The 16,013-nt window shown below is 41.5% G+C and overlaps 1 protein-coding gene across 4 annotated transcripts in view; it reads left to right on the forward strand.

Moving 5' to 3' along the window:
- The window catches only part of PHKB (phosphorylase kinase regulatory subunit beta), a 146,224-nt gene that overhangs the window by 23,628 nt on the left and 106,583 nt on the right, over window positions 1-16,013 (forward strand). For all 4 annotated transcript variants that reach the window (XM_033156730.1, XM_033156729.1, XM_033156728.1 and 1 more), the window contains 2 exons: window positions 1,850-1,988; window positions 11,451-11,550. In XM_033156730.1, the coding sequence (XP_033012621.1) occupies window positions 1,850-1,988; window positions 11,451-11,550 (239 nt within the window). The remainder of the gene's footprint in view (window positions 1-1,849; window positions 1,989-11,450; window positions 11,551-16,013) is intronic.

Consider the following 16,013-nt stretch of genomic DNA (forward strand, 5'->3'; position numbering starts at 1 on the left):
TATTTAAAATTGACAGCCTACTCTAGGATGAAGTGCCTTCGCTTGAGTGACCCAGCTGGCAAAGTTCAAATATAAAGAAGTTGTATCTTAAAATTCAAAATATTTTAAAATGAATGTTCATTTTTTTAATGGCAGGTCAGATAAAGAGAGAAGGTGGGGGGGGGGAATTCTGAGCAGACAGGTGTCCACTACAGTGATGGACAGCTTCAGTTGGTTGCACCAATTTCTCTCCCTCCCTTGACAAGTCAGGATAACTGAGGTTTGCCTGCCACCTTTTTTTTTGCTACCAGTCTTGGCTACTTTGACATGCAGCGTTGTGAAATTGTGACAATACCCACTTGGATGTTCTTGTGATATAGCAATGAAACATGAGTGCTGCTAGGGAAATAACAACAAGGACTGCAGGGCTTTTTTGCCTCTTTCTTCTCAGTGCAGTGGATTGCATCCCACCCCAAGTTACTCCCAATGGTGATATGGGACATGGTGTTGTGGCAGGAGGGGCTATAGGCAGAGGAGGAAATCAGAAGATATTGGGCATCTGTTTCTCCAATTCAGATAGCACAAGAAGCTCTTTGGAGCCCAGTTGTAATGATGAAGTTGATATTATTTGAGAAACAGCATATCCAAACAAACACATTTTTTTCATTTTACAGTCTATATTACATTAAATAAATCCACCATTGTTTTTCATCTGTCTCCCAATATAGAAGTTATAAAATGACCTTCTAAAGTAGTAATTTGCTGTTCTTGGAACCTTTAGCGTAGTTAAAATAAACTTTAAAATACTATCGGTAAAACTTCCTTGAGAATAATTAAAATTTATGGTTTTCATTGCTTGTAGGCATTTTATATAAATACTGAATAAAAGTTTACTTGTAAAGAGAGAAGGGACTGAAGACTATCCACAGAGTAAAAAAATATTTTTTTTATTCCCCCCCCCCAGAAGCCATAATGGAACCATAAATAGCTTTCACATGGGACATTTCTTCAGTATTCTGTTCTGAGGTACCAATAATGCTCTGAATGTGATTGTTCAATAACTAAACTCTCTATAAAGCATAAAACATGGAAGAATCTAAACTAAAGATGTTATAAAGAGGACAGTAAGATTACATTAAACTAGAAACACAAACTGGATAAAACAGACATTTTTGTTGTTCACTCGTTCAGTCGTGTCCGACTCTTCGTGACCCCATGGACCAGAGCACGCCAGGCACACCTATCTTTCACTGTCTCCCACTGTTTGGCCAAAAACAGACATAGACATGGCCAACTCTGCACCTGATGCATTGTAAAACAAACAAACATTTTATTTATTTATTTTGCTACTGGGCAGGATGAGCAAGTGTTAAGGAGGATTTTGCCTCTTATTAGGTGTTGAGGTATGCTAAAATATGTGGTATAATGGCAGTTCGTTTCCATGCAGAGTTCCAAAGGAACGGGGAGTTGTAGTTTTGTTCTGGGACTGAAAATTCTGTGATAGCATTCTCTAGGCATCTCATAGAACTAGTGTCCTCAGGGTTGCTTGAGGGGATGCTATCACAGTTAAACTGCTTTTTGTAGTGTAGACAAAGCCTAGGAACAGCAGTCAACAGATGTTGCCAAGAACAGATCCAGAGTAAAAGGCACAAAGGAAAAACAATAGAGAAAAATGGGGAAATGGTAAAAACTGGCATGCTGTCTTTTTCCTTGCAACATTGTTAACTTATTTATTTTTTCCTCACTTTTCCTTTTCCATGTTATCTGGTTTTTGCAGGTCGTATTCCTTTGATTTAAAATACTGTACTTTCTGAAAATGGAATAAATTTGAAGTAATAATAATAATAATTGTTGTTGTTTATCTTGGCAGTCAAGTCAACAGTGTTACTTTTCCAAAGTCCAACCACTGGCCTCTTTCCAACAAAAACACTGGGTGACAACCAAAGGGCAAAAATACATGACAGTCTTTACTGCGCTGCCTGCGCCTGGGCCCTGGCACTTGCATACAGGTAAAAATGGATGGTTTCTTGTTTGTGTGGTCCAATGCACTTATGTTACTAGTTCACTAAAAGGTTTAGTGACCAGTCAGCCTTCTTATGCTAAAAAGGCATTTGTGGCAATGGAGTGGGGGTGGGCAGCCACCACAAAGTTTTGTAAAATTTATATGCACTATGTCTCATGTTGTTGTATTATAATATTTGTCTTCTGCCCTGCAAATCTTAGCAACCCAGAATCTCCTCACTAGATTTTAGCATCACTTTTATCCATGGAAAATCATTAAGGTCAACTAACTTGGCTTTCATTCTCAAATAGCTGATTGTTGGCTTGGCAATCTGCATCTAAAAAGTCATGTTGCCTTTCCTCATTTTCAGTTTTTTGAGTCATTCTTGAGACCATTTCAGTAAGCACTAAGTAGCTAAACTATGCAGACTCACAGCAGTATACATCCAATAATAAAACATTCAAAAGTAATATTTGAAAATACCCAAATAACTCAAAACACCCATTAAATTCTTTTACAACTGAATAAAACAGTTAATTTATGTAATTAATGTACATCATTATTATACATTGAAATTATTTGATCAGGAGAGTTCCATGCCAGTCATCAAAAACTGACCCCAATTTCCCCCAACCCTTAATTATAGAGGCTGTTGCAGCAAATAGAGCTGCCTTGTCTGTCAAATATTGGCACTCTCTATGTAACAATAATATTAATTTTAAAAACACTCCAATAGTTCATTTTCTTAAAAGGAAAAGAAAGCTTTTGAAAACCCTAATAACTAGCACTTAATTTTTTTAATCATAGTCTTGCAGCACTACAGACTTGCTTCAATTTCAATCATTTCCGTGTGTCATGTGTGTGGGGATACTTTCCTATAGGAAAACCTAAGCATCTGGGTTGGGGAGAACTAGTTCAAATATCTTGTGTGAACTAGTGGCACATATATGTGTGACCTGGTCTTATACCTGGTCAAACTATTTGCCCAGGTTTGCCTGCTCTCTTTGCCAGTAGCTTGCCAGGGTCTTAAGCAGAGATCTTTTGCGCCCTTTACTGCCGGATCCTTTTTGCTTGAGATGCTACTGAGCTTTGGTCCCTCCCATGTTTGACAGATATACCTATTACATTGGGGGCGTCAGTAGTGTAGGCAGGCATTAATGTCTGCAGACTAATCTTGACTTGATCATCCTCTTGCTTTCTACTCCAAGTGCCACTGCATGTCCTCTGCCTCTTCATTAGAACGATTCAGCTTCCAGAAGTCTTCACCTCATTCATTCCATGTAGCTTTTAGTTACACTTCTTGACTAACTAAAAGTTAGGCTTACATTCCTTCCATGTAGCTTTTAGTTAGGCTTCCTGACTATTTCCTCCACATGAAAATGTGGCAAAAGGGGCTGCCTTTACCACGATCAAGAGATGGGAAATGTGCACACTCTTTCCCCAGCCTTAAACATAGGAGATACATTGGCACCAGTGTTAAATTTGGTTAAGCAGGTTCCACACCTAAGCAGAATTCTTAACCAGTGTTTTGAAGTCCAGTTGTATTCCTCAGTACTTTCCTCTGAGTGGATTTGGTTAGGATTGTGCCATATGAGTGTTTAAAAGGTTTAAATTGGTTTGGTTTTTTTTTGTTGTATAACTAATGTATCATGTATACTACTTTGTGAGGATATGTTTGTGAAAATCAAGATATAATTTATGAAATAAATAAATAGAACATTTCCCCCAGGTACCCTAGAGGGCTTTGTTTGTTGGTTTGTTTTGCAGGTATTTATGTTTGCATTATTAGGTGGGTTCACATTCAGTAGTGGTGTCCTCCACCCGTAGCCCATTGTGTTGACCCAAACAATGTATTTCTGAACAGAACCTGTTAAAACTTTTAAGTCAAAATGTGTCCTTGTGCAGTTCCTGCTGTTAATTCTTCCACCTATGTAAGAATGAATAAAAACAGTTTTAGTTACAGGTAGGTAGCTGTGTTGATCTGCCATAGTCAAAACAAAATAAAAAAAATTCCTTCCAGTAGCACCTTAGCGACCAACTAAGTTTGTTCTTGGTATGAGCTTTCGTGTGCATGCACACTTCTTCAGATACAGCTTTGTTGTCTACACATAGTTGAAATTTGTTGTTTTGTATGATTTTGGCTCATTGGATAACTTTAGTGGTGCCTTGGTGCTAGAATTCAGAAATTAATGGTAAATTGAAATAATGGAATACAACTAAGTCTGGAAAAAGGAGATGAACATATCAAATGGAAAGCAGAAATAAATGTATCATAATTAATGTATGATACTTTACTACATTGCATAATTAAATATGATGAAACTGTCTAAATTATAAATGATGAGCAATTGTAGCTATAGAAAGATTCATTACAGGGTGGTGTTACCATAGTAACTAGTGAGAATACTTTAAAATATGAATTAGTTTTACAGTGCATCAGTGTTCAATAAATATTTTTCATCTATAAAATAGGATCTATTTTAACCATAATTTTAATTCAAACCAAATTACCTCCCCAGGTGTATAAAGTATGGATCAGAAGTTAACGAAATAAGATGCATGTGTAAGGGCTCCAGCATACCTTTCCCAAGTTTGGTAGTTTGTTTTCATTTGAAGCAGTTCAGACAGAGTACTAATTCACAGCTGTAGTAGTATTGGAGCTGCTACCCTATGAGGTCTTCTGCTCTGAAAATGAATGAGTCACTCAGGCAGAACCAATAAGATGGTTTCTTGCCAAAGAATGTTGGAGGATGAGTAGCATTCATGTGAGAAGGAACCATCTCATAGACTCCACCTAGATGGTTCCTTTTTTCAGACACTCCCAGGGCAGCATAGGATTTTGCCTTGGGGAAGTGGTGGGCCTGAGCTGCTGCAGGTGGAGTTATTTGGGCCAGAGCATCCTAAGGTTGGAGGAGAGCACAGCAAAAAGGTAGTGTTGTGGGGTTAGAGCAGATGAGGAAGTCCTTGTCAGCTTTCCAGAGGACACTGGTTTGGCCACTGTGGGAAACCAGATGCTGGACCACTGAGTCTGATGCAGTGAGGCTTTTGTGTTCATTACAACTTTGGGGAGAGAAGAGGAAGAGCTAGAACAAGTTAGGCTGGGGACTGAATCCATGGATTAAAAAGTCTGAGAGAAACTGGAAGAGTCATTAGGAAACGAGTTTGTGGACCTCTAATATGTTTCCTTCATGGATTTTGAACACTTGACAAGAGTCTCTTCTCTACATGCCTTCCATCTTCAGCTTGAGAAAGTACATGTGTGGTTGTGCGAGGAGGGTGTCATTCAAACTTCACTTGCCCCATGCCTAGAAAGCACAGGTCTTATAGGTTTCCTGCTTCTCCTTTTCTAGGCATGGGTCTGAGCGGTTTTCCATTTGCCCTGCAACTTTCCCTGAAAAAACCCACTCTTTGCTGCTGAATTGGAACAAACATCCATCTGCAGAAAACCAGAATGACATTTGCTCTCATTCAACAGTAAAGAGTGGCTTTCACCAGGGGAAAGTGGTTCGACAAGCGGAAGTGTGGACGAGCCCAGAAGCTGAGAGAGAGAGAGAGAGCGCACTCTGGAGGATCAGTGGGCCACACATCATCAGAGATTTGATTTGGCTAGGCCATTCATCTTTCAGCTTTTTAATTCTGTTAGGTAATGCAAACTGTGAAGCAAAATGGTGTGCACCCTTATGTTAGCCATGTGTAGTAGCATGAAGTGGGTGCTGTTGTCATAAGTACAAATATCTGTGGGAGGGCACAGGTATTTGCCTGAGGTAAAATACCCATGCTTAAACAATTCAAATCAATGTGTCTTCTGTTCACACATACAGCTAAATTATTGTCTGGGTATCTCACGGTGGCTGCTTAAAAGCTTGTTTCTCCACAACATGTTATGCAGTCCTCTGTTTCCTCTGACCCATGAGCTTTTATGGATTTCTAGAGGTTTTAAATGCATCTAAAGCCCTGAATACCAGTGTGCTTTTAGACACAATGGCTGTTGGTTTCATGTCATGTTTGGATTTACTGGTGATCACTTGGGATTTGAAACCTGCTACATGTACCTTTTACTAATGCTTCTATGTTCTTGTTTTTTTGTATACCTTTTAACACTTCTGTGTTCCTGTCTTCCTAGAAGAGACAACTTCCTTTTTTGTTTCACAGACAAGACAGTAGTTCTAAATTCTCCATTGTATTGGCCTAACACTCAGTCTGGCCATGCTACTTTTCATGAGCATTTTCCAGAATGGCTAGAAGAGATTATGTGTACTCTCCTGGAAACATAATTTTGAAACCTTTTTAGTTCTGTGACTTTCCCTGTCCAAGAATCAAGTAGGTAGCCGTGTTGGTCTGACGCAGACGAAATAAAAAAATAAAAAAAATGTCCAGTAGCACCTTAGAGACCAGTTAAGTTTGTTCTGGGTATAAGCTTTCGTGTGGATGCACCAGAACAAACTTAGTTGGTCTCTAAGGTGCTACTGGAATTTATTTATTTATTATCCTGTCCAGGAAGTTAGATCAAGCACTCAGTCCTGATGGCAAGCAACCGCCTTTGGGAGGCTGGCAGAGTGAAGGGAAAGCACATAATCTAGTGTTTTCCCTTCATGCTGCCAGCCTGAGGAAAGTTATCAAATTTTTTATTGACCTCGTGGTGTAACTTAACTCCATAGGCTGGGAGGATAATATTCTATTTTTCCTGTGTATCCGTCTTAGCTGGAACTGCTTGTGGTTCCCACCCCTGACCTGCAGCTCAGCTTGAGTTCCTGTGCATCCTCTGAAATGGTGTGTCATTTTGGCAAATGTGGGCAGGTGATTTCATTCACCTAAATTTAACTGTACAATTTTGATTCTTAATTTGGAAGAATTTGAGGTCTTCAAGCACATATTTCAACACTTCCCACAGAAATATATTGTCATTTTTACTATTTTTTAAAAATATAACTTTTTCTGCAAACTCTTAAAATACACTTTTAATCTAGTAGTTCACCTGTTATCTTTATCCAATTTACTCTAACTTACACTTACAGGAAATTCCCCTACCTCAAGTTAAGAGTATTTTCAAACTTTAATCATTTTCCATCTTCTTTAGCATGGTATAATGCACACTTGTTATTTGGTATCGTTTTAATTTACGTTTTACATTCAGTGTTCAAAATCAGCATATATGGTTTTGGAAGCTCCAGCCTCATTTAGTGGTTGATTAAATATCTGGTGCCATTCACAGTATCATTTTTATAGACATAATTTCCTCTTCCAATTCCCATTACCTACTCATTTAAATAGGTTCGACCTTCATGTTCTTTGAAGGATGCCTTCATATTGAAGAAGTTATGCATGTACCATTTTGGGGATTGAAGTGTGGTTTGTATCTAGAGCTTTGCCAGTATGGTTTTGCTCATGCTTCCCACTTAATTATTAATCCCTTTTAACATTTATTTAATTATTTGAGGTCATACCCTATTGCAGTTTGTGAATTTTGTACTTTATTTCAAATGTCACATGTTCAGTACCTCTGTCAAGGTTTAAAGTGGGAGTCCAGTATGCCCTTTACCCGCTGCCATTTCAAAGATTTGAGCCTTTTCAGGAAGGTCAGCACTGCCTGGAGTCTCTGGTTCAAGTTTCAGATAGTGCTCTCATATCCATAAAGGAGTGCAAATGAATATTAAAGGCCTTTCTCACATTACCTTATTGGCATGGGATCAAATCTCTACATCACTACAGTGACTCCTCCCCATGTCAGCATCTTCACTCCCAGAAACTGTCACTGTGATGGCATGTGGAGAAGCCACAGCGTGAACTCTTTTCTACACAGCCTGAGGGATGTTACCCATATGGTGCAAAGGCTACACTGAAACAATTTCCACACTCTACATGCAATGGCTGTAGCTCAATATTCTGTGTCCACTATTGGACAGGTTAATTCTAATGTTGTGCAAAAGAGGAACCCAATGCAACAGTTGTACTTGTACTGGTGATCCTTCTAACTCAGTATTGTTTACGCTAACTTAGCAGCAGCTCTCTGGGATTTCAGGCAAGAGTCTCCTCCAGCTCTACCTTGAGATGCCAGGTTTTGAACCTGTGATATTCTGCATGCAAAGCAGATGTTCTACTGCTGAACTATGGCCCATCCCCAAATAGATTATGCGATCTATTGCACAGTAATGTTAACAAAGTCAAAAGTACTCTTATGCATTCTCTTGTGCATCTGAGTTCTGCTAGTGCAAAACATTTCGCTAGCAGAACAAGTATACCGCTAAGTGACTTTAACTTCGCACAACATTGGATACAACAATGTCTTTTTTTTGCGTCTGCCTGTAGTTTTGGATGGTGTTGTCCAGGTTATCTGTTCAAGAATATTGTGTGCTTTAATGGGCTTCTGGGAAGGTTTTGCTTCTGCTTCCAGTACATCTTAGGCAGGGGTAAACAATTCTACAGCAATCAAGGAATTTGATATGGAGAACGATTGGGTTAATGCTTGAATATTTCTTTATGGTTCATTCAAAAAGGTGTTTACCTCCTTAAAATACTGCTTCCCTGTGGTCATCAAACTCTATTCTTTTTCTAATGTGTGATACACAGGAAGGTGGTGTTAGTTTAACTGATATATTTATGAGGCAAGAAAAATGACTTGGGAATGCTGAATAATTTACTCCTATTTCCAGTCCGCATCACACAGTAGGGAGATAATTTCTTCTTCTTCTTGAGCATTGCTCTAGCTCTGCTAGATTTTCATTGAACAGCTAATTATAATTTCATTTTCATGCACAGACTTTGCATCAAGTGTGGATGATCTCTCTGCCAAACAACTTATATGCCAATGAAATCTTGTTTTCTTCCTGGTTTAAACTTAGACTTTGTTGCTTTTGAAAGCTGGATAGCTCTATCAGTGCCTTCTCTTGAAATATTCATTTGCCACTGTTTGATTCCTCAGACTCTTTTTTTTTCTTGGGGAACCTACTCACCTTTTAAAAGCCTGTCCTATTCTCTCTTTTTTTAATGACAGCTCTGTCTGAAGTACCCTTGGTAACTGCAAATCAAAACCCAAAGGTTCTTAACCAGCAGAGTACCTCCTAAGGAATTCCATTTAATTACAAGATGGAAATGTCAGCTTTTAGAATTTATATGTTTAATTTCATTCCACTGCTTCTAAAAATATTATAAAACACTTAGTAATAAATGCAGTTACTGAACATATTAAAACTGGTGAATAAAAGGTAGCCAGAATGTCTCCTGCGTTTTGTTACTTGTGCCTCTGGAAGGAATCCTTGACATCTTCCTTTCATTATAGCTTTAATTCCTTCTCCCCATGGGATTCATGCAGAACTAGGTAGTGATGATCTGAAGGTTTGTGCAGATGCTACATTTTCTTTCTAAGTTGTCAAAAGAAACAAGATCTTCCTAGAAGCTTTCCCTACTCTTGGTGGAGAGGTTTTGCTTTGATTTTCTGTGTGTTCTCTCCACCTTTGTTGCACAGCTCACACAAGTAATATTGAAATAAGTCTTGAAGTGAGTGCACATTTGTTGGAGGTTTCTGGCACCTGCACACATTACACCAGTCTCTATTCAGGCAAGCAAGATTATCACACTTCACAGACATAGATTTCTGACAAGCAGAAACATTGTGAAGAGTGTGAAGCTGGGGTTAGTGAGTGTGGCCTGCAGAGAGTCGTAAAGGCCAGATAGACGCAGAGGGCCACATTTAGCCCCCGAACCTCAGTTTCCCCACCCTCCGATATAGTAGAGCAACAGCGATTATTAACTCGCCTGGTGCTTGAGATTTACTAATGCAGGGCACTGTTATTAATTATTACATTTATATCTCACCTTTCGTCCAATGAGGCATACATGGTCCTCAAGTCTCTAGCTCTGCAAAGTAGGTTAGGCTAAGGCAGGCTTTCTCAACCTTGGCCCTCCAGATATTTTTGGCCTACAACTCCCATGATCCCTAGATAGCAGGACCAGTGGTCAGGGATGATGGGAATTGTAGTCTCAAAACATCTGGAGGGCCGGGGTTGAGGAAGCCTGGGCTAAGAGATGGTGACTGGCCCCCAGACCAGCCAATGAGCTTAATCACTGCATTGAAATTTGGTCTCCCAGGCACTAGCAGACCACCACTGTCTACCCTATATTTTATTTGAATATAATAACCAGTGTCAATAACATGGTGTGTCCATATGGTTCAGGGATTATTCCAGCAGCATTTTCTGTCCCCATCCTTGTTTTGCCCTTTGACCACCACCTACTAGGCAACAGCTTCCACTGGTGACATCTCTCGTGTGGGACAAAAAAAGGGGGACAGTACAGTTGAATCTCACTCATCTCATGATGAAAGCACATCTTTGCTTGCTGGCACTTGGCAGTCCCAGTACTGTGCAAATCTTTTTGTAAACTGCATTGAGAGCCTTCTGGGCATTCAGTCTGGGATTTTCATGTTCTAAACAAATAAAGTGGCTCAATTAAACTTTCAACGCCATAAGTGCGCATATCAGCCAATATTCCCTAATCCTGCATATCTCTATGCATCACATATTTTCCCCTGTCATTTTTGGTTTCCGCTTTCTGAGCCATTGGTTAGCCAGGTAATGCATTAAATTTTAAGGAGCTCACATGCTATACAGTAATTGCATTAACAGGCCAAGGAGGAGGGATGAGCCTTATGTTTGTGTGTAAGGTGAAGGCTTAATGCCACTCTGCAAGCTAATTTTCCTGCCATTCTAAGTGTCCCAAGCAAATCTGTTGAGTGTATTAAGGTGACAGCTAACTGTTTTAATGCCTTAATCACACACGACACCGCCCCAACACTATGATGACACTGAAGTAGGTGGGTGGAGCCTTTTAATGAGAGGGCAAGGCTTTTGTAAGAACACTGCAAGTCATACTGGCACGAGAGGCAGAAGAAACAATGGCCTATTTCACAGTGCTGTCCCCAGAAGTAATATGAAGGAATCTGATGCTTTATGCTCACTTCATACTGTTTAGAAATAATTAGCAACATTGCAAACCATCAGTATGTCACAGTTATTTGTCAAATAAAAATATTGTTTTTGCCTGTCCTTTGATGAGTCATAATTATTTGGATTTACTTTCTTAAAAAAATGTTTTAAACTGCTTTTTAGTATTGCATTCTAAATTGTTGCAACTCATCCAGGACCTTATGGTAAAGGGCAAGTAATACATTGAAATAATGTTGGTAGTGATGATGGTGATCGAAACTAGCAAATAAAAGGGTATCAAGTTTGTGGGCAACCTTTATTTGACTTCATTTCCTGAAACCTAGACATAGCGTTTGATTATTATTATTAAAAAAAAACCTATTGGGTTTATTGTGGCAAGGTTGATAAGGCCTGAGTGTATCAGAGTTTGCTGGTGCCACTATATAAAGCATTCTTAATACTTAATTATCAGGAAAGGGATGCTGGTACCTTTTACTTCCTTCTGAATGCATTTCCAATTTGTTTCACGGGTTATCTCTCTCACCCAGGCGTATTGATGATGACAAGGGAAGGACCCACGAGCTGGAGCATTCTGCTATAAAATGTATGCGAGGAATTCTCTACTGCTACATGCGCCAAGCTGATAAGGTAAAACTCTGCAGTGTGGACACAAGCACACACTTAATTCTAAAGGATTAAGTTAATTGTAAGCATTAAAAATGTTCCAACTGGGAATCAAATTAAAAGGGCAATGGGTGCGATGCCACAATGCAGCCTGCTAGGAAAGGTCAGTTCCCAGGCTCTGGGCCCAATGCATTTAAAAGCTGAAGGCGAAGAAGCTCCTGATGTTGTAAATGAACAACTGAATATATGTCAGAAATCCCATCTTTCAGTCACTCTTGGAACTTAAGCAAACAACAGACGGGAGCTTGCTGGTTTAAGTAATGTTGAAAATGCACAGCAAGCTGGAACACTATGGAAAACATGTACAACTGCTTTGGTATTTTAACTTTGGTATGTTTTAAAGGATTGTTGTATTTTTTTCTTGATTTTCTTGTTTTATCCTTTTATAAACTGCTTTGAGGTTTGTTGTTTTTACGATCAAGTGGTGTATAAATTTCATGAAATAAATAAATAAATAAATAGACTATCAAATTATAGAGTTGGGAATTTTTTTTCTCCTGAAAACTGGTTTTGACAAGACACTAGAAGCTCCCTCCTTGTTGTCTTTCAGCCAGCAGGTGAAGACTGTTTTATTCTAACAGGCTTTTGGGGACTGACTTTTTTTTTTTTTAAGGAAAGGGTTATTAAATAGTGCTGTGCTGTTTTTACTCTCTGTATTTTAATAGATCTGTTTTTATATTGTTTTAGTTCTATTATATATTAATTGCTTTTTAATTTTCTTATATGTTTTTAGCCTTTGGTGTTTTATCTGTATTGCTTTAATTTGTGTAAACTGCCTTGAATCCTAGTCTGGGGAAAAGGCAGGATATAAATAAACAACAACAACAACAACTTGTGGGAGCCATTTATAAGGCTGTTCTGTGAGCGACGTACAGATGGGAACAGGGAATGTGAATGGTCTGCTCTTTTCTGTGAACTGAAAATTGGCATTTTCCAGTTATAGGAGGGAGCAGTTGATTTTGTTTGCTTTTGCTCCAACCTTGTTATATGGCTCACATGAGTAGACTGCTTACATCAACAGCGCTTTTAGCTTACAGTGTATGGTTGGAACTGACTGAGCCATGCAGCCAACTAGGATCCTTGAGTTTTTAAATCACCTTCAATAAATGTCAAGACATTCTTAAAAGCATCTGGGAAAGGAATTTGTATGACCTCCGTTGCTCAGCCATTCTTAGTGTTAGGAAGCATTTTTCTGCCATTCCGGTTACAACATGTGTCAACTGGTCCATTTCCAGGGACAATTCAAAGTGCTGGTTATGACTTCTAAAGCTTTTTATGGCTTTGGGGCCCAGGCTACTGTAAATATTGTATCTCCCTTTACAAACCTGGCCAGGTGCTAAGATCCTCGGGTGAGCACCTTCTCTTGGTTCCATCAACATCAGACATATGGTTAGTGGTGACATGAGAGACAGTGGCGGAGTAAGGCTCCGCGGTACCCGGGGCGGCAAAGGAAACGCCCCGGGGGCAGGGCGTCGTGACATCACATTGTGACGTCATGACGCTCCGCCCCCAGGGCGTTTCCGGGGGTGCCGGCGCCGCTTCTGCAGCCCTCTTTTAAGCCGAAGAGCTCGCTTTTAAGCTCTCTGGCTCAAAAGGAGGCTGTGGAAGCGGCGATCCGATGACAGAGTGCGCCTGCGCGCGCAGGCGCACTCCGTCGTCGGGCCGTGCGCTGCCGCTCCCAGGGTGACGGATGGAGCGGCAGCGCGTGGGAATGGTGGGAGGGGCTGCCTCTTGTCCCCCCCACGTGCCGCCGTTCGCTCCGTTGCCCCAGGAGCAGCAGCACCGCACACACCGTGCGCTGCTGCTCCCGGGGGGACGGAGCCAGCGGCAGCGCGTGGGGCTGACAAGCGCCGGCCCCTCCTGCCACTCCCCACGCTGCCGGTCACCCCGGGAGCAGCAGCGCTGCACGGACGGGGTGCTCCCTCGGCCGTGCGCTGTTGCTCCTGGGGTGACGGAGGGAGCGGCAGCGCTTGGGAATGGCGGGAGGGGCTGCCGCTTGTCACCCCCATGCGCCGCCGCTCGCTCCGGTCGCCCCAGGAGCAACAGCGCATGGCCGAGGGAGCACCCCATCCGTGCAGCGCTGCTGCTCCCGGGGTGACCGGCGTTGCCTGGGGAGTGGCGGGAGGGGCGCCGCTTGTCGCCCCCACCCGCCGCTTGTCGCCCCCACCCGCCGCTTGTGGCCCCTGTCGCCCGGGGGCGTACCGCCCCCAGCGCCCCCCCCTAGCGACGCCCCTGATGAGAGAAAGCCTTTTCTGCAGCTACTGCCATATTGTGGAATTTCCCCCAATGAGAGTTTAGACTTGCTCCTTCTGCTGGCAGGCTAAGACCTTCCTGCTTAGTCAGGCCTTTGAAAACTAAGAAGCAGATGATGCTGATCACTGGGCTATCAAGGCAATCTGTATTTTAATGCTAGTTCTAAATGTAAACCACCTTTAATCCCAACTTGGGAAGGCCTCTCCTCCTACCAGAGGGTTGTGAGCGGGAGCCGGTTCCTGCTTCGGCAGGGGGGCATATTCGACTCCCTGCGTCAGTTATCCCAGTTGCCGTGCCACGCCCTTTAGCCAATCCGAACGTCCGACGCGCTTCCTGCAGCCAATCGGAAGATGCACATTGGTTTCTGAACGTTTTGGAAGTCAAATGGACTTCTGGAACAGATTCTGTTTGACTTCCGAGGTACGACTGTATTATTTTTTTTTAAACATTGTCCCCCATTCATTAAACCTTAAAAAAAAAAATAGCATGGAACTTAAGAATGAATTCAGACCATGCTATTAAAAGAATGATCCACTTGACATGTCTTTTATTTTTCTATCTGCTTTGAAAAATTCAATGTGACAAGGTCTCCTTTAAGTAAGGTATTTCTCCCCTTTCTGTATGGGTTGATTTGACAAGGTGCTGTGCAAACATCTTTGATAGAGATAATTCAGGAAAGATTATTTATGAGCTCGTGTCCCCAAGAGGATCTTGTCTTGCTTTTCAGAAATGGAACAACTTTCTTTCCTTCCATTTACTCTGTATGTGGAGACCATTTTCCCTGTAATGAAACTGGAACTTGTTCCTGAAGGGCAATTATTGGATATTGCTTGAAGATAACGAAGGATGTTCCCATATAATAACTTTTTTAAGTCTTAGTTTCCTGCTAGTACTTTATCACAAGCAGAAAGCTGGGATCAAAAAGCTACTTTAGGCATGCCCAAGCCTTTCACTTTTCTAGGTGTTTCTCTGCCACCCCTCCCCATACAGTGAGGGAAGAAAGTATTTGATCCCCTGCTAAATTTGCCCATTTGCCCCCTGACGAAGAAATGACCATTCCATAATTTTAATGGTAGCTGTGAGAGACAGAATAACAACAGGAAAAATCCCAGAAACCCAGAAGACAAAAGTCAGAGGTTGATGTGCATTATAATGAGTGAAATAAGTATTTGATCCCTTTGCAAAAGATGACTTAGTACTTGGTGGCAAAACCCTTGTTGGCAATTACAGAGGTCAGACGTTTCTTGTAGGTGGCCACCAGATTTGCACACATCTCAGGAGGTATTTTGTCCCACTCCTCTTCGCAGATCCTCTCCAAGTCAGTAAGATTTCGAGGCTGATATGTAGCTACTTGAACCTTCAGCTTCCTCCACAGATTTTCGATGGGATTAAGGTCTGAAGACTAGCTAGGTCACTCCAGGACCTTAATGTGCTTCTTGAGCCACTCCTTTGTTGCCTTGGCCATGTGTTTTTGGTCATTGTCATGCTGGAATACCCATCCTCGACCCATTTTCAATGCCCTGGCTGAGGGAAGGAGGTGCTTGTGGAGAACTAGCCTCATGCCAGGTAGGGGTTAAGTGTTCTGACAGTTAGAACCCTCAGGGGCGGGCTTAGCCTGGGTATAAAACACCCCTCCCAGTGGACAGTAAGGCAGTTGAAGTATGGGCAGGAGGAGTTAGAGTTAAGTGCGGGGAGTTAGAGTTGGAGTTGAGCAGTGTGAGTCAAGAGATAGAGCTGGGAGTTTAGAGTCTTAGGTGGATGTTAGCAGAGAGGATAAAGAGATTGTGAAAAGCATTGTTATTGATATTTAGTTAACATTTAGAGGTATTAGGCCGGTATAGGACAACTGTTATAAGCTTATTGAACAACCTTTTATTTATCAGCAACCACAAGCTTTGTACGCAATAAACATCTTTTTAGTTCACAATATCCTCGTCTGTGGTGAATGGAGTAAGCAGGATCCAGCTAGTAGTCTGAAGGGCGGCAGCTGGGGACTGTTTGTCGTTGGTGCAGCACTCATAGACCGTAAAACGTCCGGGGGTGGGCTGTACAGGGCGAAGGGCCCGCGACATTAAAGTGGTGGCAGCGTCGGGATACGAAAGATTGTCATAAAGTGGTGGTCACGTGGAGATCAAAGATCTAAAGTGTTGGCAAGAAGTGCCAAGGTACAAGAA

Source organism: Lacerta agilis, chromosome 8 (assembly GCF_009819535.1).
Source record: "Lacerta agilis isolate rLacAgi1 chromosome 8, rLacAgi1.pri, whole genome shotgun sequence".
Lineage (NCBI taxonomy): Eukaryota > Metazoa > Chordata > Lepidosauria > Squamata > Lacertidae > Lacerta > Lacerta agilis.